Source organism: Agelaius tricolor, unplaced genomic scaffold (assembly GCF_023055355.1).
Source record: "Agelaius tricolor isolate 1412-34295 unplaced genomic scaffold, bAgeTri1.0.p SCAF_14, whole genome shotgun sequence".
Taxonomy (NCBI): domain Eukaryota; kingdom Metazoa; phylum Chordata; class Aves; order Passeriformes; family Icteridae; genus Agelaius; species Agelaius tricolor.
The window spans coordinates 9144403-9168720 of NW_027269274.1; the positions used below are offsets into that span (position 1 = coordinate 9144403).

The window sequence follows — 24318 nt, forward strand, 5'->3', positions numbered from 1 at the left end:
AAGACCAGAATTTTATTTTTTTATCTAAAGTGAAAGCTTTATCTACATGGGATTTGATTAGGAAACCAGATATATAAATCAAGAAAGCCATTATTTTGACAGCCCCGAGCTCTGGGCTGCCTTTAATACTAAAGGCAGAAGAAAATAAAGGGGAATGTAAGTAATTCCCCTGATCTATCCATGAATTTATGTCAACCTTATTCCTCCAGTGGTTTAGTGCTTATGGAGTATCTTCAGAGCCAGGAGACAAACATTTTAACTAGTATTGAAATAGTTTTGAATTAAAGGAGGAAAAAATAGGCAAGCAAGCATGCCTGTTCTACATTCCTAAACATGGGTGTTATGGAACCACAAGGCAAAAAAAATCCAGTAAAACCATATTTGAGAATGTTTCTTTGGGGAATGTTTAGATGGTGGTTATTTTTGTCATATTTCTGATGGATGAAATTAAGTCCTTCTGCATTTCTGCCAGAAGTATTTACATAAGAGACCACATAGACCCTGGAAATAAAGGAAATTGGTGCTGTGGCTGCCATGCTCACATGGGAGCAGCTCTCAGTGTGCCAGGTTCCAAGCTTTCGGCTTTCTCATCCTCCCAGTATCCTGTGATGACCCCCTGTGCCTGGGGCTGTGCTTCCAGGTGAGGAGCAAGGGCTGGCATGCAGAGCGACTGGAGCTGGGGCTGATCCTGGGTCCATGGCCACAGGGTGAGATCCAGGGACCCTCAGCCCTGAGGTGACCACAGGGACCCTCATCTCCAGGGAAGGAGCCAGGGACACTCAGTTCCAGGGTGACTCCAGAGACCCCCAGAGGACCCTGAGGCATCTCAAGCCTCAGGGTGAGGCCCAGAGGTCTCCAGCCTTGAGGTGAAATCCAGGGACCTTCAGCCCTGGATGAGACCCTGAGACCCCCGTAGGACTCTGAGGCCTCTCAGGCCTCAGAGTGTGATCCAGGAACTCTGAATTTGGGGGACCCCAAGGACTCTCAGGCCCAGATTGACCCCAGGGACTCCCAGCCCTGGGGTGAGACCCAGGCACTGCCACAAGGGTCCCTCAGGCCCCACAGGTGGGCAGGCCCAGTGCTTGGCTGCATCCCAGGCCTGTGGAGGGCCTCGGGCCGGGCCTGCCCCGGGCCTGCAGGGCCGTGTCCCCCTGGGCTGTCCCCACAGCCACAGGAGACAGGTGATGCTGCCCTGAGTGGGGCTGGTCATCTTCTTCCATCTCCCTCCTCTCTGCAAGGCACTGTGGCACCATGGTCACTGTGGGTGGGGAGAGGCCCTGAGGGCCATGGTGCTATTTGGGGGCTCCCTGCCAGGGTGGCAGCCCTGAGAACAACATGAACTTCAACGTCTGGAACATCAAGGAGATGCTGAGCACACCGACAGCCCTCGGGTGAGTGTGGGTGGGGGAAGATGGAGAAGGGATGGGGTATAAAACCAAACACTTGGCAGGGGTGATGACAGGTGAGGTTAAACATGTCCAGAACTGATCTGTGGCTAATTAGGGAAGTCTAATGGAAATTCATTAGCCTGCCCTGGGATCCTGTTTATGCCCCCAGCCTGCCAGCACTGCCATAGATCCACCATTGGTGGGAATCTAAAAATCAGCATTAACTGGAAGCTGGACCCTTGTCCATTCAGAGTGTATTTGGGGAAGCCCTGTGAGCCGTGTTCATCTCATTAGATAAGTCAAGTGTTCCTCTTGCCTGTGCACAGGGCAGATAGAACAAATCGTGATGTGCAGTATTATTGCACATTATGTAACTCAAAAATTATTCCATATCCTGCATTTATACACATGGCTTGTTTTCTTCCCAGCAGAAGCCAAAGAGCAGCTAGAGCTCCGCACAGCTACAATCTACAGTGAAACAACAAATATTCAGATATAAACATCTGGAGGGCAAATATGTAAGACAAGCTACAATTTGTACTTCAGAGCATCCTTTGTATCACATGGCTAAAAAAGGCAGTGGCACTCATCCCCTTTTTGACTCCAGAAAAGCTAATTGATGAATTTGGTACTCTGGCCCTCTGTTAGTTAAATAACCCACTTACATAACTAACTTGTTCAAAGTCACAGTTTTAGTCATACTGTCTCTTTGGCCAGATGTTACCAAAGTGATGGATGATAATGAAAACATAATAGTCATTTTCTTGCCCATTATAGAAATGCTTGTCATATAGATATTAATTAACTGAATTTTTCACAGATGCAGGGGGCAAAGGGGAGCCAATTCAGGGGAAAATTTATTTCTATCTTTCACAGTTTTTCTTTATAATTGGGCATTGCTTAACTCTATTGTCTTCTTGGTACCTGCAGATTAATTTTGTTTGCTTTATGGGAGGTTTGTTAGTTTTCAATAAGTTGTTTCTAAGTTTGAAAACCTGTGACTTTCTTTCAAGTCAGAGACTAAGGAGGGGAAGTTTAGAGAATATATTAAAAAGACGTAATATATATAAAATATATAATTGCATTTTTATATTATATACATGATATATAAGATCTATTTTTAAAATATATAAATCTGTGGAGTTGTGCCATATGGAAGAAAATGAGTGGAAATACAGATGCCTGTTTGGAAAGGGATCACTTGAATTTCTTTCTCCAAAGTAGCCTATCACCTAAAACATCTTCCCTTTTAACTCATTTATTAACGCAGGAAGAGAATATAGGCAAGATTCTAACACCCACTCCTCAGCATTTTTCACATTTTTTATGAGTGAGTTCAAAAGGGTCAAATAGGGCATAAAATATTACTGGAAATGCAGCTGGGTTTTTAGAGGAGGTAAGAAGGGGGAGAAAATTTTCTGTGGACAATTAACCTTTTCTAAAGGAAAGAAAAGTTTCCCACAGGAACATGTGAATGTGTGTGTGTATTTAAAAAGGGGGCAGAAGTGTTGATTACTTTTCCTTGGCTGACTTCTATTACTAGAAACCTTTCCCACCACAGCAGGGTATGCTGTTTAATCCCCAGAAAACTCTGTCAGGGAGCTTTAAAATGAAACATAAAATCAGCGTATAATCTAGGCAGAGTATGACTCACTCTGTGAGTTCTTTGCAAGTTTGAGTCAGGGTGTTACTTCTGAGAGCAGCTGCCACCAGGTCCCCAGGAAATGCAGAGCTCCAGTGATGCATTGCCCTCACAGACACAGCTCTGCACAAGCCCAAAAGTGCTCTGTGTTTTATTTGTTATCTGTCAGACACACAAGTGCTTCTCTGCAACCCTAACAGCCTCAGAAATAGGGTGTGAGGAACCAGAACCCCTGTTCCACCTGGTTTTATGTATGAATATTGACATAACAGAGATTCGAGAAATGGAGCAGAGGGAATATGATCAGGTTGGACAATAGTATCAGGGTGCCAGTTATTTTAGAGGGTGGAAGGGGGACACTTAACAGCTATACTGGGAAAGCTTAGGCTCAATTTGAGTGTATTGACAAAGGACACAGATTTTATGGATTGAAATGCCAGCTTTCATTAGAGAAAGTGCCATGTTAGAGTAGTGCTGCTGCTTGCCCAGCCTGGAGGGCTGGCAGAGGGAGATCACAGAGGATGAGAGAACAGCAGCCACAAAAGCACTGATGCTTCAATCAGCCTTTGATTGACTGGATAAGCATCACAGGGGTGTGATGCTGAAAGTACATTTTCAGACACCATCAATACCTGCCTTGGCCAGGGAGCTCTCACAAGATCCCTGTTCAGGCTATTTGCTCTTGTAGTGCTACCATGAGAGTGGCAGTAGGGAACTGGAGTCAGTATCTCTGCAGGAGCAGCAGAAGCAAAAAAATCCACTGCTGTTAATTAAAAGAAAAAAGACACTGGAATAGTAATAATAAACCTCAGTAAAAATTAAATTAAACTGTAGAGCCCAAAGGGTTAAATGCTTGCCTGAGGGAGAGAGATTATTTAGACTTGATTATATAGATTTGAAATTGAAGTTATGAGAAATTTCTTGTACCATGAGAAAAGAAGTAACTTGCTATATGCATAAAAGCTATTCATATACTGACTTCCAAAGACATCAGAAGCAGAAAGCCTGCCAGAGAATGTGTAAGGCCAAGAAATTATGAAAATATTAAAGAGGTATTCTAAACAGCTTCTTGAAGTTAAGGCCTACTTGGACCACTACTCTGTATGGTTTATTTCTGCAGTTGAGAATAACTTCCAAGTTTAAAAACCTCATTCAATCCATTATCCATGAAATTCCATCCCAAATCACAAGGTCACATATTTTGAAGTTCCATTAAGGTTCAAGAATAAGCAGAAAATGAAGAAGACAGCCAAGACAAAGACCAGGAGAGCAGCTGTAAAATTCTAGAGTCTCACAGGAATGAGAAACCAGGGCTGTAAGTGCAGGCTGGAAGATGGCTTCAGGCTAGAGAGGGGGGTAGCAAAAAAAATCCCTATCTCCAGGTGCCTAACTTTTAATATGGTTGGGGATGAATTTTGAGGGAGGAAACAGGGCTACTCTGCAGGAATGCCAATCTCCTCTGAAGGAAAAGGCCCTGTTGTAACTGGCAACCAGCTCAGGACAAAGGGCTACATGGATGCCAAGGTAAGGATGTCTGGGCAGTATTGAATCACAGCTGAATGAATAATGAAGAAACACATAGAAAGTAAAAATGACCTTGAGAAATTAAAATAAGACCAGAGGGATTTTGAACCTGAAATCTGGAAACTGGAGGCTATGTTTGAGCTGAATAGCTGAGAGGGATTTCATCCCGGTTAATGCATTAGGGCCAGTGCCAGAATGTGTTTGTAAAAATTCCTTTTAGGACGTGGTGCAAGTTATTTCCAGCAAGCAGGTCATGCCATTCCAGAGGACAGGAAGCAGAATAATAATTTTCTGCTGTGACTGTTTCCAGTGAAGAGATGGCAAATGGCTGGAGGCTGCAATAGCAGATAAAACTCCTTGATTTTAACTCCTCCAGCTCCCCAGTACCCAAAGCCAAGGCTGATCCTTGCTCATTTGCTGAGCACATCGGCAGGCAGCTGATAGTGAGGAAGAGAGCAGAATAGCAGAGCTAGAGACAGTTCCTATAGATACAGGCTAAAGTCAGGAGGGAGAGCAGGTGAATGGCAGCTCCCAGAATTTATACTGGATTTGTTGTGATTCAGCCCTGGTCCCTAAATGAGGAGGAGCAGAAAGGGCTCTGAGATTTTCTGGAGGGAAACCAGGAGAAGAGAGAGTTTATGGCACTGATCCTACTCAAGACACTGCTACTAGGAGAGAAAGATTTCTTTGGGAAAGAGGCTTTACTGCACTTTGAAGAAATGTGTCAGAAAGGTGTAAGTGAGCTTCACCCACAGTGCTTGAGAAGAAGAAGAAGGATGTTGGCACAGGTTCAGTGGGGATGACAGAACCAGAGAAAATCAGTGCTTATAGCAGCACTGCAGATAAATGTTACATTGCATATTGTAGAAGTTTCAGTTTACTTTTTCAAATGACTCTTAAACCTTGGTGTTGACACATTAGGATGGATCCAAATAACAGAATACAAATATCAGTTCTTAAAAAAAGATTGATGAGGCCTATGGCAATTTACAGTTATGAAGCTTTAGTTTGTCAGTGTGCCTAGAGTATCTAGGAAACTTTAGAAGAGGGTATTTATTGCATGCCATGTTTGTTTTGAGGTAAGCCAGAACCTTTGAATGAAAAGTGAATGTTTGCATGTGTTTGTGTTAAATACTTGGAGTGGAAATCAGAAAATTAGAAAAATGAAAGAAGCTCCTGAAAGTTCTAACTCCTCCTATAAAGAGGGAATTTCCACTGACAACAAGGAAACAGAGACTGGGAAGACCTAGCTGACCCCCCAGATATGCAGAACGCTGCAGATTTTTAGATCACGCTCATATCACGAGAAAGGGTTGGAGCTGCCAATATTGCAATACCTTGCATTAAGTTAGGTTGGAAAATGAAGTCATTTGACCATCAGTCAGCAGAGGATGATTTACCATTTTTTGGAGCTGTCAAGAACTTGTTTTACATATCTAAAGTTGGTTTTGCTTTGGATGCATATGCTAGTGCCAGTACCAAAGGAATGTTATGTGCACCAACACAGACGATTTGGGGCACGGCTCATGTTAGCAGAAAGCCAGAAGTTCTCCTGAGGTAAACTATTGCACTCCCCACTTAGTAGGGACTGCTATGTGCAACTGCATACCTGGGATGTTTCTTTGCTGTTTATGGGAAAGGGTTTATATTTAGGACAGAACATGCATCCCTGCATCTCAGGCATTCTGAAGGGAATGGTCAGGTGGTTAGAAGAGCTGCAGTTGCCTGATCACAGATCTGACCCCAGATGTGATCATCGTGGTCTGATCTCTCTCTCAGGGACAGGCCTGGGCCAAGCATGGCCAGACTGATGGCTTGCCCAGATGGTCTTGTTAGTAAATTAATTGCCAGCAGTGTTAAGCAAGGGATAAAGAAATCCATTGCTCAGGGGAATGAGTGTATTCAAAAGAGACATCTGTTTCACCTCGCCCTTTAATTTGCAAAAGTGTCATCATTCCTAAACCAACTGCTGATGTAGTGGACTTAAGACAGAAAAACTGAGCTCCAGAGCAGCCAACTGCTGCCTTTGGTTGTAGTGCAGAGTAAGCCTAGGAAGTCGCTTGGCTCATAAAGTCCTGTCAGCTCAATACTCCTCATAAAATCTTTGTTATAAGAATCTTGGTGCTTCAGGTAGTAAATAACACAAAGCATCTGAGAAAATGAGCGTACTATGGGGTGTGATATTCACCAATTATACTGGACAGTTTCAAAGGCGTTTCGTCAAGACCACAAAGCATCTGAAGATTATAAAAACCCTTCCTCAAACTAAGAGGGAGCTTTTTTGTCTGGAAGACAGAAGGATTTAGAAAACTGGTGCAGGAGATGTAATACTTACATTGCAGGCAGGGCCTCTGCCTGTGTGGGGTCAGGGCAGCCCATGTGCTCACATCTCCCCCACATACTGCCTGTAGATTAAGATTTTTTTTTTTTTTACAAAGCTTAGCTGAGATGGAAACAAGAAGCTGTGCAAGTAAAACTGTAGTCAGATTTTTTTCTTAGCAGATTTGGGGTCCAGAGAGGGATTAAGGGAGAAGGTTTGAAGTCAGACAGACTTATCAGGCTTTTTGAGAATTCAGAAACCCATACCTCATCTATTTTTGCCTGCATCTCAGTGTAGTCAGTGAGCTTAAAGCCAAAAGCATTAATATGATATTGTCAGTGGCACTACTGTATAATGGACACTGAGCAGTTCAAGTGCTGCTGCTAAACCCTTTCCCTGTTGTGTCTATGATGTTTGGGCTCCTTCCAAAACAGGGGATTAACCAAACACGTCACTGCTAATAAATGTTGAGGTGATCATCTCTTGTTATACACATGAGTTATTATCCTATTCCTTCTCCTTTACTTGTATCATTTGACATGGAAGAAAAATCTTGTGCAGATTTTTAATGAATTATTTTCATTTATTTTGGTTTCTAGTTCCCAGCTCCAAAGGCAGCAACACATCTCTCTATCTTGGTAGCTCAAAAAAAGCAAGAGCTGAGAATATAAACCTGGCACAGTTTTTTTGTATTTGGTCCTAACCTAAACACTCTGCCAGACCTCGTGGATGTGGAGCAATGGAATAGTAATAATTTAAACTGAAAGATGGTAGATTTAGATTGATTGGTATGAAAAAATTCTTTCCTGTGAGGATGATGAGGGACTGGCACTGGTTACCCAGAGAAGCTGTAGAGTCCCCATCTCTGAAAATGTTCAAGGCCAGAAGGGATGGCATTTTAAATAACATTGTGCAGTAGAAGGTGTCCCTGCCCATGGTGGGAGGATTGGAACTAGGTGATCTTTAAGGTCCCTTCTAACCCAAACCCTTCTACAATTCTTTGTGAAAAATGAAAGAAGTCTTTTATGTATACTTTTGCTAACAAAAAAATTGAAGTCAGCCTCCAACACAATGAGAAGTGGTGCAGCTGTGCAGGGAAGCCCTTGTCTGAGGGAAGCTGGTCCTGTGCCACAAGTCTGGTCCATAAAGCAGGAGAGGAGTATGAGAGTGCTTCTGAAGAGGAGTAGAATCAGAGTAACACAGCAGAAAATCAAGGGTATCTAGGAAAGATTTATTTGAGTAACGCTCAAGGGAAAGAAGACCACTTTTGAGTAGCATGTTAATATGTTTGAAATACTTCCAACAATTCATATCAGTTCATCCAGCCATATGCTACCTCTATTTATTTGTTGTTCTACTGTGTCAGACTTAAGGCATCTGGAGAATAAATGCCCAAGAAATGTCAGCTATAAGTCAGAAAGCTTTATTGTTTATTCTCTTGGAGCTGCCTTCCAATTTATCGAATCAACACCTGAGTTACAGCAGAAATTGTTATCCAGAGTAGCACTTCCAGCGGGCCATGTAGGGAATTTTGTTTGGCTTTTTAATTACTCCAGACTCATTCACATCCCTCTCTGCCCCATTTCAGGCCCAATAAGTTTTCAATGAGGAGCAGCACTGCCAGTGACCACTCGAATCTGAGTGATTCTCAGCTGCTCTTTGGCTCCCAGTTCTGCCCGGAGAATGCGCAGTCGGCAGCAGCACCACTGGAGCTGGGCACGCAGCTGGGACAGCAGAACTCCCAGGATGTGAGTCTCACTCCTGTCAGCCCTCTGCAAGCACACAGCCACCATTCAAAGTAAATGGAAAATGCTGAAATCAGGTGGTAACATTTGCAAATGTCAGTAACTGCTGAAATCAAGTTGTCTTCTTCCTACATACACATCCTTACTGTGACAAGACAAAGTAGCAGTCTGGTCAGATGAATGTGGTATTTATAACAGATTGCTATAAATTATTATTGAGATAGGTATTATTTTCTTCAAAACCATTTTTAAGTTACTGAAATAATATGAAATTATTCTCAAGCTAATGTCTTTAGACCACCTACCTAGCTAAGTCAGAATATTACATCTATTTTTCTTTCAAAAATGATGTATTTCACTTCCTTAGCTTTCTGCAAGGATGACAGAGCAACTCAGTGTTTGCTTCCCTGCACTGACAATGACCTTGCTGCTCTGTTGTTAAGGTAGATGCTTGGATGATTTTGGATAGGGGTGAAGAGTTTCTATGCTCACAATATTCCTCCTACAGCTCATGGTTTCTGGTGTTGCCAGCCTCCATTAAAATAGTTCCTGCACAGCTAACGGAATCAGATCAGAATAAACACACCTGGAGCAAAGATTAGGGAAGAGCAGTGGTGCCAGCTTGGAGGCCCCAGGCTGTCCTTCAGTTCCAGATGCTATCTGCTGTCCTGTGTATTTTGCCTAGGAGCAGTTTTCTTCAGACACAAAACAGGAAATTCACTTTTCACAATTAAAAAACATTGATGGAATTTGCATTTTTTTATGTTTTAAGGAAAAGGCATTGCCATTTTCATCACACGGTGTCTGGAAATTTTGTAGAATGAAGCTTTCATATTAATATTAAACTTCTGTTCTAAAATGTGTATTGAAGCATGTGAAAAAGTCATCTACAGTCTGTCGATGTTGCTAGTTGGCAGCAAAATGATGTCATCCACCAGGCAATTCAATAAGATTTTTTTTTTAGATTCCTGTACAGGGAGATTCTACTGACAACTTGAACTCTACAATTTCAGGAACACTGAAATTCATTTATAGTCCCTGTCTTGAACATAGAAGGGAAAAAAACCCAGCACACCTTATAATTGTAGCAAACTGAAAATCCTCAAGATGAGAGAAAACCTGTGTCTGGAGGAATTTGGGCTGGGACTCAGATCCACAGAGAGTTGATCTAACTAGGCACACTAAATGAGGCATAATCTCACAAAATTCTTAATCTCCTCATCCAATGTAATCTGTCATGTCCAATCACTATGAAGTCTGTCTGCACTGGATAAACAAATGGTTTCTTCTAATTAATGTTCTGATTATTTTTGTACTTCAACAGTTTTCTTTTGTTTGTGTCACAGAGTGAGCCCAGTATTTTTACAAAATACCAGACAAAACCACAGTTATTTGATGAAGAAACAAGAGAAAAAGGTTCTCTTAATTTTGGTGCAGGAAGACTAAAAAGTGTCTTGGAAAATTTTGAAGCGAATAAGAACAAAATAAAGGACAAATATGACCGGTATGTAGACATCCACTGGAAATTCTTTCTCTTCTGGTGGTTATCACTCTCTGCAGCTCCTTCTTCCCCTCTTACAAATCATACATGGCATAGCTGCATATTTCTCCAAGAAAAGTATTTTCAGATTTTAAATAATTTCTAATTAGAAAGAGTTACAAGGTAAGAGAATAGTGTTTATTTGCAATTTATGTAACACATTCAGCCATAAGCCCCACTGAACAGCAAAACTCTAACCTGAATTTACCTTTATCTAATCAGCATTGTTTCTTTTTTCTGTATTGATTCTCTGTGAAAACCCTTTTTTCTTGAACTTTTATAGGCTATGTGGGGAGTGATAAAAGGGACTCTAAGTATGGCTTTCACATTTGGGCCAGATGAGGGGATTGCCAACCACACATGTGTGCAGATTGCATCTTTATAAACCCGCACATATCTCTAGAATTTTATTTCCATACAAGATTTTTATGTATTGGTTTTTTGGTAAGAGACAAGTGTTATTTGATAATGTAATTTGCATCTACTCTTTGTCAGATGTCAAGAATTACAGGTACCTGTAGGTCCTGAAGGACTTCAAGGAACAAGCCAGCAATTTGAAGCTCAAAAATGAAATATGGCAAACTCCCCAGTGCACCTATAAATAATTCTTAGCACTGTACATTTTGTAATGTAACATCCAAAGTGAAGTGTGTTTTTATTAAAAGCCTTTGATCAAATCTGGCTATGTATCTCTCTTGCCTTTTCAATGGGCACTGCATTTCTGATAAGACAAAATTTTATTCTCAATTGCCTATTAGAAGAAGATCTTTGTAATGAAATGATAAAGTATTTTAAATGTTTAGGCATCACTCATAATTATTCCTTATTTTTTCTTTAAATGGATTATGCTTCTTCCTACACTCCAGACTTGCTCCCAGATTAGAAGCCTGTTTTTAGAAATAACTATATTATCTTTTCAAAGATAAGTGTATAATTTATCAATTTGTATCCCCCTCATGTTTGACTAAGAAAATTAGTATCTTCCTTTCCATAAGGCTAGAGAGATTTCTCATAACTAGATTCTACATGGCCTCTGCATATTTTTGGCTGTTGTAATTTAGATCACTCAAATGATTGACTTCAAATGACCCAAATCTTCAGAGAGGAAAAGGTTATCACATTGCTTAGCAACTATCCATGCATTTTGGTGTGGCAAGTTAATCATGAATATAGCCTGGTTCCTGATACGCTGGCTCAACTTAAAAGGGCAGATAACAGAAACCGCAGGCATAATCTCAGGAGAAAAGGATTTGCAGTATTTGTTCTTCCTGGCCTGGGCTTTGTTGATGCTGAAGCTTTTCCCGTGTTTTTCCCACAGTTATTTTAGTCCCAGCACAATACCCGTGTATCGCAGCAACTGGCACGTCACCACACAGGCTGGGTCCTTCCGGAGCTGATAACACAGTGCTCACACCCCAGCAGCTAATGGACAGCTGGGCAAATGCCAACTAAAAATTTGAGAGAGAGGCCAAAAATCTGAGAGTAAAAACCCCACTACTTCATGTATTTGATACATATGAGCATGTGTGAATATATATTTTTTTCTTACGCTACATTGCAGAGTCCATGTTTTCCTGAAACAACTGAGGTGACTTCAAAGGGTTATGCCCCCTGAAGTAATCATGTTTCTGTGCTAACATTTCATACTACACTATGCCTTGCAGTGTTTCCTGTCTCATTTTTACAGTGATCTTTTCAATTTTTGTACACTTCAGTAATTTACATTTCTGGTTCATACTTGTTGGTTTTTTCCATTTTAGTGAAGTCCTAAGCACCTTTATTTCCAGCATCAAAGACAAGCTTCAAGAGGTAAGTTACTTCAAATTCAGAATGTAAAATAATGAAGAGTTAGAAATACTACAGACTCTTCAGTATTCACTTTCTCTCCTTTGCTATGCTGATATCTAAAATATTACATTCTGTGTCTTAAGCACTCAAATACTTTAAACCAACAACTGTAAGGGGGTTTTTTTTGCATATACCATTGCCTTTGTGTCCTTAGGGTCAAGGTCTTTAGGGACTTGCCTCAGAGCCAGTGGTGAAATTTCTTTGGGTCTCTAGAGCAAAACAAGCTGTAGTGGCAGCCTGCAAATATCAGTTCTTTTCCCCTTCTGCCTGAAGAAAGCAGTCTACTCTCAGGATTAGTCATTGTGGTCTGAAGGTGAAGGTCTCTGACCGAATATTTCTATAATTCATTTTATTAGTTATTATTAATCCTATTTTACAGATCAGTATCTCTTTTTTGAAAGATGTTCAGATTTCATGAGCCTTTTGAGCCATCCCAGATCTTCTTTGGGGTTGCAACCAACAGCTGGACAAATTGTTTCAAGTGACAGATAAACAACCATTTTCAGGCTGCTCCATTTCATGAATTGCAGTCATTGTTCTGTGGCATCTGGGGATGTGATTTTGCAAACAAAGAATAGGCAATGTTTTAATTTTCCCATTTACCTTTGTTTTTACAGCTGCCAGTGTGCTTCGAGAAGTTTGAAGAAATGCTTGATTCCAAACTCAAATCCAGTTTGGTTGGCCTAGAACCCCTTTTCAAGACATGTAAGTCCTTCCCGTGTTCTGTTAACAGCAGAGGGCACAGTCAAACTGCCAAATGTCAGCGTGTTGTCTGGAGGCTGGGGTGAATTGGGCAAGTCATTCTGCTCACAGCTGCTCTCCCTTAGGGAGGAGAGAAAATGATTTATCCATGGTATGGACTTGTCAGTTTTTCCATTCCTACTATCTCATTTTTTCCTTTTCTCCATTCTCTTGTACTTAGGTGTGGCATGGTTAGACACTGTGCTCAAATTGATAAACACACCTCTGGTTTTGGGTTTTGTCTGGAGTATGATAATTTTTAGGCTATCTGGAGTACTAATGGAATACACAGTAAAAAATAACTTAGATATTTATATCCTGAGTATCCACTTTCAGTTTTTAGGGCTTTCTCCAATTTTCATATGTTAGTTTGAAGTCTTCCATTGCTCCTCTGTGCTTGAAGTGATTAAGTTTGAGATGTAAACAAAACTAGTATTGCTCATTTCTTGAATGAGAAGCACATAGTGAAGCACACTATTGCCATGATAAAAGGGTGACCTCCAGAAAAGCTAATAATATAAAATACTTTTGAACAACTCTGTCTCTCAAGTGGCTAATCACAGAATCTTTACTGAGGGAAAATGCTTCAAGAAATTGTTTCTAATTTAGCTTAGATCTGAGCCTTTGAGAGTACATTAATTTTTAATGCTGGTGTGATGCTTTATCAACACTCTGTCAGGACTGCTCAGAGCTTGCTCTGCTCTGTGCCAGAACAAGAGGCCATTTTCAATATACAAGAAACATGAAGTGAGTTGTATCTTGTGAGATGAAGGCAGCAGACCTTCACAAAAGCACAGTGGTATTTACTGTGTGGCAGAATGTGGCTTCCACAAAGCACATCTCTGACAGATAGCTTTTAAATCAACAGAGCCCTCTCAAGCAAAAAGAGTGGAGTCTGATTCATTATGCTGGAGGCCATGATAGGCTGTACATTTGAAATACCATTCTCATTGTGCTAAGAACATTCCCTTGCTGTGCTTGGCAAGTGCTCTTGGTGGGACCCTAATGTAAACAAAAATCTGTCTGCTTTGGCCAGCACAGCAAATTCCCTCTTACACATTTTCCCACCTCCTAATTACTTCAGTGCCTCAACTTGTCCACTCTGCAGCAGGACTTTGCCTAATTTCGCATAGCTCATGAACAGAAATTGTTGTCATGGCACTGAAAATCAAATCTATTGTTCATGGCTCCCCCTCTTCATTCCATACCATTTACTCAGTTGTCCTGTTTCCTCTCCATATCCATTTTCAATGAATGTGCCTTGAATGAAATGAGAAACCTCCCAGAGGTGCATACTGCTAGATTTTCAAAGCAATTGAAAAGAAAAATTGGCAGTTTCTGTAATGCATCATGCTGCAGAATGTTGAATATATAATGAAAATCATCACATGCTGCACAATGTTGTTCTTTTTATATTTCTGGGAGGTTCATCTGTCATTGGTTAATTGCAGATAAACACTGTCATTTGACTGATATCACAGTGATGGATAATTAAGTTCCCACTAAATAGATACCCATGCTAGTGCCTTGAAAAGAGGCAGTTCCCTTGAAAAACTGGTATAAAATTCCAAAACTCAGGTGAAAGAGCTAAATTCAGAGCTAATAAAGTTCTGAATGCCAGTGAGTGATGATACAGTACCTTGGGATGTGGGTGACATGGCAGAGATATGTTAAATCACTGGCAGTGAAGGATTTCACAGGTAGGAGAGGAATGCAGAAGATGAAGAGAACTAGTGCACCAGAACATTGCAACAGCTCTGAAAAGCAAAGGAAGGTGGAACTTGAAATCAAGTCTGTCTTCATTAAAAGCTTATAAGGAGTATCTCAGGTTGCATTTTTAGCAGTGGGTAGCAAGCACATTTGGCATAGTCTGCACAGCCACCAGGCAAGAGCAAAACAGAAAATATTTTTCAAAATGTATTTCCAAAGCATTTCCAAGTGCTGTTGGGCTGGCATGGTCTGTGCAGGAAGATTTTTTTAAATGTTCTCCTTTGAGTGTTTGTCCATATGTGCTTGCACACAGTGGATGGAGCTGTGTCTGGCCCTGGAGATGGTACAAGGTTTGGCTGAGCAGCTTCCACAAGGCACAGGTGCCTTGCTCACATCTTAGTGTGCAGTGCACAGGGAGGCAAAGAGGCAGACAGACCCTGTGGCCTCAGTTCTTCCACCTTATACACATACAGTTTCTCTGGTTGACTTGCCCACTCATTATTTTCTCTTTCCTTCTGGTTTCCACTCCTGTAGCTTGTTTCTTTTCATATTTTTCACATTTTAATTTTCAAAGCCACACTTCTAGTAAAGCCTTCTATTCTTTTATACAAATGTCAACTTTCACCACTCAGCCCTCTCTGTGCTGCTTTGCTGTTCTGTATCTGGTAGCTCCAGCTGTGACAGCTCAGAACAGCTGAATCCTCCACAACACCTTGTCTGCAGTGCACACGAGCAGCATCCTGAGTGCCACAGGCAATCCTCTGACACACTGCCATCAAGGGTGACAAAGTAATGTGCAATATGTCACTTGCAGAGGTATGAGGTGATGCAGTTCTCTGACAAGATGCAGGGTCCAGTGAGCAGTTTTCAAACATGACTTGCTTCCAGACTCCCCAGACCCAGCAGCTGCTGGCAAAGTTTCCAGGGGACATGGCTGTGTTTAAAATGGTGAGATTTGAGCTTGTTTACCTTGAACGGTATGGTCCAGACAGGGACACCCAATTCAGACTCTCTTACGTCCTGTATGGATTAAACAGTCAAAAAGTTTGAAACTGATTTATTTTTTTTTTCTATGTAGCTGCTAACTAGCCATGCAGTGACTGACAAAGCTGTTGAGGGACTTAACCAGACTCCAAAACAGCTCAGTATGGATGGTGAGAGGAGGTGTGGATGTTCCAGTAGATACTGGAACCCCTCATTGTCACAATGCAGGGCTTGGAGCAGTGTGTGCTGTAGCACAGGGTGAGATCAGGGGCAGCTCATCCCACGGTCCCCTGATGCAGATGCTCTCCGATGTCTTGTGGAACGGGACCCAGGCTAAGGCAGCACAAACCTGCCAGATGACTGCTTGGAGTGTATCTGAGCAGGATGCAGCCATGTCAGCCCAACTCTCTCACCCTCTGGCACAGCTCCATGGCTGCCCAGGGAGAGCATGCAGTGCTCTGCTGAGCTCCAGAGCTGTCTTCCCTGCCCGTGTCTCACCAGGTTTATAGCACCTCCAATTTCCCCTACTGAATCTGGGCATGGGGGAACCAACCTCCTTCCAAAGTGTTATTTAAAGTGGCTGTGCTGTTAGTGCCAATCTCAGGATGAGCTGCATAGATGATGATAGAGAGACATCAGAAGCAGTTGCTGTTTAATATTCCTAGGCTGGGAGGCTGGTGCTCCCTCCCTTGGCTGCTCAGGCTGTAGTTTTCAGCTGCTGGGAGTGCAGCTGCACCTGGGCACAGGCTGATTTGCAGGGAACTCTGCAGCACAGGGTGGCAGCCCTACCCCAAGGTCCTTCAGCCTTTTATCTCATGCCAGATTTCATATTCCAAATGTTGTTATTGTAAACAGCAGCATCTGAACACAAGGGTACAGCAAATCAAAACAAAGCAATGTTTCAGATTGTAAAAAACTGCTTTGTTTAAATTACCTCGGGAGAGGCACAAGTCTGTGCATAAGTCACCCATTAACTGAGTAAAGATTTCCTGTCTGTGATCAAGTTATTCAATAACTATCTGCTGCAGGGTTTATTTGAAGAAAACCTCTGAACCAGCCCTTCTTGATCATATTCAAAGAAAAAAGACTTAACAGAGTCCTTGATCTGATCTAATTTGGCTGTCTCAAAGCCTATTTTTTTTGTAAGCCTTTATTAACACTTATTTTTACCTTGTTTATTAGTGTTTGACAAGTCTGAACACTTCTCTGGGTATGGAAGCAGGGAGGGAAGGAGAGTGCCCCTCCTCTGTACTGAGGGTTTTTTCTGCAGAATACTCCTACACGTATAAACGAAACACGTTCAAAAGGCTGGCTGCTGCTTGCTTGCCGGCAGCACGCTGTGCTGAGTCAAATGTATGTGCAGATCACAAGCCCTGTGGATGCAGGACTATTTTTAGACTGAGGATAGTATGTTGAAGAAGAATAGATAGATTAGGGAAACCAGAAAGTTTCAAAAATAATTCTGAGCTAAAATTAAGCATATGGGGAAGAGCAGCAAGGTAAGCTTGCAGATGCTGCCCTTCCTGTATCTTCCTGATGTAGACATGGAAGGTGATAAAGTGACATGAAAGGAGTTTCTTCCTTTAGTCACTACTGTTTTCCTTCTCTTTGTAGGTTGGCAGGCTCCCCCAAAACCTCCTCTCAGATTGCAGGTAGCCTTTATTTCCAATCAGGGAGATGAAATGTCTTAAAGGCCCACTCAAACATTCACTCCCCCGTTACAAACCCATTCTACAAATTATAGATTTCCAGGTTTCTAAAACAGTCTAAATCTGTCAGAGCAAAACACTAAAAGATTAAAAACAACAACCAAACTGACTGCAACAGCATATTGTTAGAAATACCTGCAGATAATCCTCAGAAATCAGCCAAGCTCCTACAGAGAACAAGGCAAAGCCATGTGGTGATGTGCATCCTGAAATAATGGAGAAATTCCCCTCGAGCTCAAGTCTAGGAGGTGGTTTTAATTCAGTGTGTGTGAGGATGATGCACAGATAAGGCAACTGCAGGGCTCTGTCTCCCAAATGACAGCTGTGTGCGCTGTGCCCAAGCAGGGCTCCTTTGGAGGAGGCAAAGTTAAAATCCCAGCAGGGCACAGAGGACTCCTGGTGCCAGGAGGTGCCATTCCCTGTGCCCATCCCTGAGCGGCACCTCCAGCCCTGCGCCATCCCGCGCCTCAGCTTTGCGTGGCTGAATGAGACAAACACTTTCAATCTCCTTTCATAAGAGGAGATTACCATGTAAGCACTTAATTAACTTGCAGCTTTTCTCTGCCCATGTCTAGCTCAGTCTCTTTCTTTCCTTGCACATAGACAGCTGGGAAGGAGTGTGGGCTTCCAGACATCCTGGGGAGCATAGCAGTTCTGTCAGCCAGAGCTGGTGCACTGCCACTCACCCCACTGCCCAGTGTCACCTGTAGCCTCTGGTGCTGGCATTTGCATCCTTGTGTCACTTGCTAATTAACTGAATGCCCTTTGGCTTTTGCACCCAGGTGACTATAGCAGATTTTAAGCCTGTTTGGCTCATGAGAAGGCCTTGATGAGCACCTGTCAGAGCTGCCTTGTCCCCTCATGCCACTCAGCTCAAGAGCTGATGTTTTCCCTTTAGTTGAGGCTTACTTTTTAAGCTTCCCCTTATTTTTTCTCCTTTTTTTTAATATTACATGACAACTTCCAGTGAAAAGCTTTGTTTGAATCTACAGAAAGGCCACTATGTTGTCTTTGACAAAGAAGTCACCTGCATTGTCTTAGAGCATTTAATCACAATCCACCTTTTATAAAATCTTATTCTATTTTCCTTCTTATCTTTGAGTACTTTTCTCCTCAAAGTCTGTTCTAAAACATTGCACCATATGAGAACAAATTACTAAGCCCATAATTGCTCAGATTTTTTTCCTTTCTTTCTGCACAAAATTTCAAAAACATCCCTGTTTTTTCAGAAGTAAAGCATATACAATCACTTTCTGCCTGCCGCTCCCTAATAGTTATTAGCTCTTTAACCAATTCCATCTACAGTTTGACAGAAGGCCACAGCTCACTGAGATAATTAAGTCCCTGGAAGCTTAATGAAAAGAGCTGAGCAGGAGGAGAAGGGATCCCCAGTGCCCTGCAGCTCTGCAGCCTTTGAGCACAGCACTGTGGGGCAAGAGGTGCTCAGCGAGGAGCTGAGATAAACACTGGTGAGCAGGAACAGCTTCAGATGGGCTCTCAGCTCCTCTAACACCAAAGTCAATCAAACACCTTGGATCTGTAGCAAAAGAAGATTCATTAATTGCAGAGCTCTTGTAGCAGCTTGTTGAAATGTAGGCTTTATTCTGATTTTTCTCAGGTATGCAGTGCTCCAGCACTCCAGGGTTTCAGTTATCTTGGCCCATTGGTTTGGCAGTGCTTTACCTTAGCAAGAGTGCTTTGGATGCTGTTCTGTGCCAATCAGCCAACATTCCACACCATCTGTACACACCTTCCTGCACCCTTCACAGGAAAGAACAGACATGTTTAGCTCTTTCTCTCTGCTCTTTCTCAGCTCTTTTTCTCTGTCCTAATTTACAAATTTAAAGTAGTCTTCCACAAGATTGCTAAAGATTTTTCATCTCCACACACAATGCAAACTGTGTTCCTACCCCATAGTGTATTAGGCACAACAGTGGTTCCTATAAGAGTAATTGAAGCTGTATGGGGGGGAGTTATATTGTTATACAATCATATAACACAAATCCCTGGGGTTTTATCAGTTTTTCAAAAAGACTGATGAAGCCAAGAGCAACTTACTCGAATTTAAAACCCTTCCGGGGAGCCTGTGCCTCCACAGGACTCTGCTGGGGCCCCCACTACTAAGTGCTGGGCACAGCTGCCTGGTTCAGGTGATTTCTGACCCCATCTCTTCCTATGACCAGCAAATGGAAATTCCAATTCTTTTCACAGTCCTTCATAATTTCTCTCTATTCCTTCTAGCAGTTTTCCTTCAGTTGTCAGCCTCCAGTGCATTTGTGACACAGTTTCTCTGGTTGCACTTCTTAGCCATTAACCTCTTACGCCTCCATCCAGTTCAAGCCCCATTTCCCATCACCTGGTTGCATGAGAGTGTTGTTTATACAGAGGTGGATCAGCTATGCTGGGGTCCCCCTGCCTTGGCCATGCCTGTTGTGCACCTGGCAGACAACCAAGCCTCAGCCTTCCCTGCATTCAGCCTACCAAATTCTGCAGCTTTGCACATCCTCTCTTCTCCAGCTGCCACATTAACAGAGGGCAGTAAATGAGGTTTGGACTATGTGCAGCATCTTATAAATGTCAAGTGCCTTCCATTAAAAATCCACCCCATTGTTCATTGCTCGGGGTTTGGGGAGATCACAGCAGGAGAACCATGTGGTGATTCATGCCAAGCCATGCAGAGAGTAGCAATAGTACTGATAGCACTTTATTCACATTTACAAATGAAAGACCAAATGTGGTTTTTATTGATTTCCCTATTTAGTGGAAGATGCTCTTCAAAGTCACTGCAGCTTGGTGCTAAAAGCTTTGACAGAAAAAAGCCAAATGGAGCAGGCACTGCTGGAGATGGAGAGGAGACTTGCAGCCGTAAGTGAAGAAATTAATCTTTTATTCTGAATCCTCATTCTGAATTTCTCCTGCTTCTTCAAAATACTGACTGAATATTAAATTGCCTTCGAATGGTGGATTATAAAGCAGACTGCTCCTGTTATAATGAAAGGGGAAAGACATTAAAAAGCTAATTCTAGGCCAGATACTGACAGAGGCTTACCCAAGCACTGGCTAACAGTGCTGTAAGCCTTGACAAAGCCCTGGTCGGTAAGAGAAGAAGCCAACAGTGCCTTGTTGTGGCAGGCTGTGATGGAGCACTCACTGCTTCCTCACCTGACACATGCCTTTGCTGGAGACATGGTGCAGAGACTGTGAGGGGAGAGCACCTCATCCCTTCAGCACCTTGTCCTTTCAGCCAGGTGTGTCACAGGGAGAGGAAAAAAGACATGAAAAGAAAACAAGTGGATGTGAGCAACACAAGAATGAACTGTCAGAGACCTCCTGATCAGGGCTGGTTTCTCCAAAGGCCCTGCTGCAGGAATTGCTTTTGGCAAGGATGTGTCACACCAGCACATGAGAAGGCAGTGCTCCTAGGAGAGGGGGCACACACTGGGTTAGGGGGATGCTCCAGTCCCAGACCTCTCGCCTTTGTGGGAGAGTTTGAGGATATCTATTACACAAGAAGATACAAATTGCTAATCTTTGGGTCAATACCAAACTGACACATAGTACCTAAAATTTCCTTACTATTGCGCCTTTTTGTGTGTTTTTTACTGCTTCTGCTCTGCTTTCTGCTTCCCCAGAAAGATGCTGAGATTTTGGATATGAAATCCAGTATGCAGCTGCTAAAGGAGGGTCTGGAGTCACTGCCAGCCCAGCTGAATGACCAGTTCCTGAAAACGTGCAAAGAACTTGGCTTCCTGAAGCCGTGTAATTCCTCAGCTGAGCAGCACATGCTTTTGTCTAGTGCCAGCCTGCCCCTTCACACGACAGATAAATCTTTCCAGACCTCCCCTGGGCTGTGCCAGCACTGTGTCCTGAGTGAGGAGTACCTGCACAAACCATGCTGCCCTGGCAGGGGTGTTTGCAGCTGTTCAGGCTGGTCTCATTTCCCCTGTGTGACAGTGGGACAGCAACACAGAGCCTCCCCTGGAAGGAACCAGGTCACTGGAGATGGCACATCTAAGGGTGACCTAAACCCAGCCTCAGAAGACAAAGCCAGCCCCATTGCTACAGCAGCCTGTGGCAGAGCAAACACCTTTTTGCAGGAGGTGAAATGCAGCTTGGAGACACAGAGCTGTGCTGCACATCCTTGCATGTGCTGGGCTGGCAGACACTTTGTGGAGAGTAGTCAGAAGAAACAGTGTCCTGTACCACTGGAAGGGCCTCTACCAACCCCCCTGAGGAAGGCGTTCAGGAGAGGCACTCGAGGGTTTAAACCCCTGACACTATCACAGCAGCAGCAGCCTCAAGCTTACCACCACTCTACACAGAAAGCTACACCTGGGCAAAGACACAGCAGCTGGTCCACAAACCATGAGGTGGAGAAGGCAGCTGTAGGGAACAAAACAAAACTGAGTCCAGGAAGGATGTCCTGGAAAAAAGCAATAAGGAGAAAGACAACGTACTCCAATAAGGGGAAAGGCGAACGCTCTGAATGTGCTGACAGTGGGCTGAAGCAGAGGAAGGCAACTGGGATTATTGACTTGGAAAGCTCCAGAAAAAATACCCTTCACAGCTACTTGGTTGATCTCAATTCAGAAAACTCTGACCTGGTTTTTGCAGCTCCCCATCAGCAGATCCTCGGCAGTGCTCAGATGGGGCTTACAAAGAATTTCACACCAGTGCCACACTCTGATAAAAGCCTGCAACAACCTGAAAGCAGAAGAAAGAGAAGTCTTGAAATTAAAAAAACAATTAATGCTTCCAGTGTAAAAAGGTATCTCTTGGATTCCTCCCCCGAGGAGGATGTACTTTCCCTGTGTAGCACAACAGGTGTAAAGCAAATGAGCTACCTTAGCCTCCAAAGCCCCTCAAGCTCCAAGAAACCACATCCTGTCAATCCACTGGCTCAGCAGAAAACAGCCTGTTGCTCTTTACTGTTAGATTGTGATTCTTCTGATTGAAGGGGCTTGTTTCATGCTCAGAGCCCTTAGAGCAGGATGACCATTTCAGTTGCAGTTTATTCCTCTAGGTGTGTTACTTGCATAGTCAGAAGCAAGACTCAGGCCTGCATGCTTGAAAGTGCTATTGCCCAGTTGGAGATATTGTAAGGGTCTAAGCAGGGCTCTCCCCTGGCTTGGAAAGCTGAAGGGGTCTGTACTGCTTTACTTCCCTGCTCCCAGCAGAAATGTCATGGGCTTGAGTTACCATAGCATTTACACAGCAGTGAGTACCTGACATTCCCAGGGAGGAGAGGGCTGGCAGAGCAGACTGTCAGCTCAGTCAGATTTGGCACTGAGGTCTACTGGAAATTCCACAGCTAGATTGATACAATGCTATCTCTGTGGCCCGAGGCTTCACTCTGTTTCTCACTCCTAGTATCTCTGTTGGTTTGTTATGTAAAAGTTCAGGTTTTTAGAGTAGTGTTGTTCCGATTGATTTCGATCAGGTTCAGATTTGTCTCAGGAGTTGTTTGTGAACTTTGGGCAGGGAGAGGTTTAACTGAGGAAAACCAAACCCCAGGGTCTCAGGTTCGTCCAGTATTGTATCTCTTCTCCTTACAGGCTGAAATTCCTCAGTTTCAGAGATTCCAGGAAGTTATTTTGTTTCTACTTAATTTGTCTTTTGTATCTCTTGGCTGATTAAGGAATTCTCCAACATAGCCTTTTCAAGGCCAGCAGTTCTCAGAAACCAAAGATACAACAGGCAGATCCAGCAGATGAGAGGTCTGCACAGTCCCAATTCCCACAGAGCAACTCTCTTCAGGGTGCCCAACTGTGGGCAGCTCCCACTGCTTGGGGCATTGGTATCACGTTTGATTTTTGATCTGAAATGTTACTAGCAAAAGAAACATTTTGGTGTTAACAAAACCAGAATGCCACAAATTCAAATTATCCAGCTTTGCCATACCAAAGGAAATGGCTGTGATCCCTTTCTTCTGGCTTTAATAAACTCATCTTCACCAGAACCCAGTGTCTCTATGTTGGGGTTTTTGCTTTTGGGTTTTTTTTTGGGTTTTTTTGGTGGTTTTGTTTTGGGGGGGGGGGGGGGGGGGGGGCGTGGAGAGGCAGAGTCCTGTTCCAGCAGGAGAACAGGCAGCTGTTCTTTAGCTGTTTAACTCCCCTGGATCCTGGAATTGGGAGGATTCTTTTTTTAGCTCCTCTCTGGTGTTTAAAGACGGAAACCTTCACCCTTCCAGCTTATCATTGGTCCAGTGATATTAATTAACAAGGAGAAGCTGCGGGGGTGGTGGGATAGTTAGATATGGGGATCCCCCAGAACCTTGGGACCCCCCTGTCAGTGAAGGGGGTTGGTGATGGCTGCCAGCAGGAGTGGCTGTTTGTTTACATTGCCCTTGTGTACCCGCCCCCCTGGCAGCCCCAGCATGCTGGGCAAAACCTGTTTGGTGGGCTTGCCACTCCGTGCGCTTTGGAATTAGCAAGGACCGGCGCAGGTCTCTGTGCAGCCCCGGTGTGGATGCAGGGAGCTCGGCAGCACATGGCTGAGCTTGGAGGGACCTCTGGAGGTGTCTGCTGTAAGCCCCTGTGCAGAGAGACAGCGCAGGGACTGGCTCTTTGGCATGCAGAGATGGAGCATCAGTGCCGTGGGGTGCAGTGCAGGGCTGCCCTGGGGACCCTGCAGCTCCTTGCCACACACACACTGGAACACAGTGCAAAACAAAATCCCTGGAGATGGAGGTGTAACAGCCAGAGCAGCCAGCAATGCCTCCCCTTGCACCAGACAACCTCCTGGTGAATGGGATGAAGCCCCAGCATGCCACCCTGGCCCCCACAGTCCCCCTGTCTATTCCCACTCAGGGTCTCCTCCAGGGCTTTAGCTGCCAACAAGGGCATTTGTCCCAATACGGCTGTGAGGATGGCAGCTCCTCTTCCAGCCTTGCTGGACAAAAATGGAAGAGTGCGTGCTGCATGGCAGCAGATTTCCCAGATACTCTGCTTGCACCCTGGTGGAGCTGGTCCTGCCTCCCAGCCTGTACTCCCACCTCACTGTCACTGGCTCCTTGCTGGATCAGCCATGCCCCAGGTATGTGTGGTTTCTCCTGGCCTTTGTGTCCACAGAGCTGCCAGTAACCAGTGTTTATAAGGGTCTTGTCCCATCCTTCAGCCAGGGAAGGTGCCAGGGTGGTTCCTCCTGCAGCATGGCCAAGAAGAACTG

The 24318-nt window shown here is 43.6% G+C and overlaps 1 protein-coding gene across 1 annotated transcript; it reads left to right on the top strand.

The window, feature by feature from the left end:
• Positions 1-1042: 1042 nt before the first annotated feature.
• On the top strand, positions 1043-23056 carry IHO1 (interactor of HORMAD1 1). The gene is made up of 7 exons (XM_071439555.1): positions 1043-1391; positions 8463-8622; positions 9966-10123; positions 11920-11968; positions 12625-12712; positions 19913-20016; positions 20784-23056. Exons 1-7 carry the CDS (start codon positions 1336-1338, stop codon positions 22104-22106), a joined length of 1938 nt encoding a protein of 645 aa, XP_071295656.1. The 5' UTR covers positions 1043-1335; the 3' UTR covers positions 22107-23056.
• Positions 23057-24318: the final 1262 nt, after the last annotated feature.

What these genes read in the sequence shown, in the direction of transcription:
- IHO1 (XM_071439555.1), top strand. Translation starts at nt 1,336, where the DNA reads ATGAACTTCAACGTCTGGAACATCAAGGAGATGCTGAGCACACCGACA. An exon ending in ATAAAGGACAAATATGACCG is followed by an intron (nt 10,124 to 11,919) that starts GTATGTAGACAT and finishes TTTCCATTTTAG; the next exon opens with TGAAGTCCTAAGCACCTTTA. An exon ending in AGAACCCCTTTTCAAGACAT is followed by an intron (nt 12,713 to 19,912) that starts GTAAGTCCTTCC and finishes TTCCCTATTTAG; the next exon opens with TGGAAGATGCTCTTCAAAGT.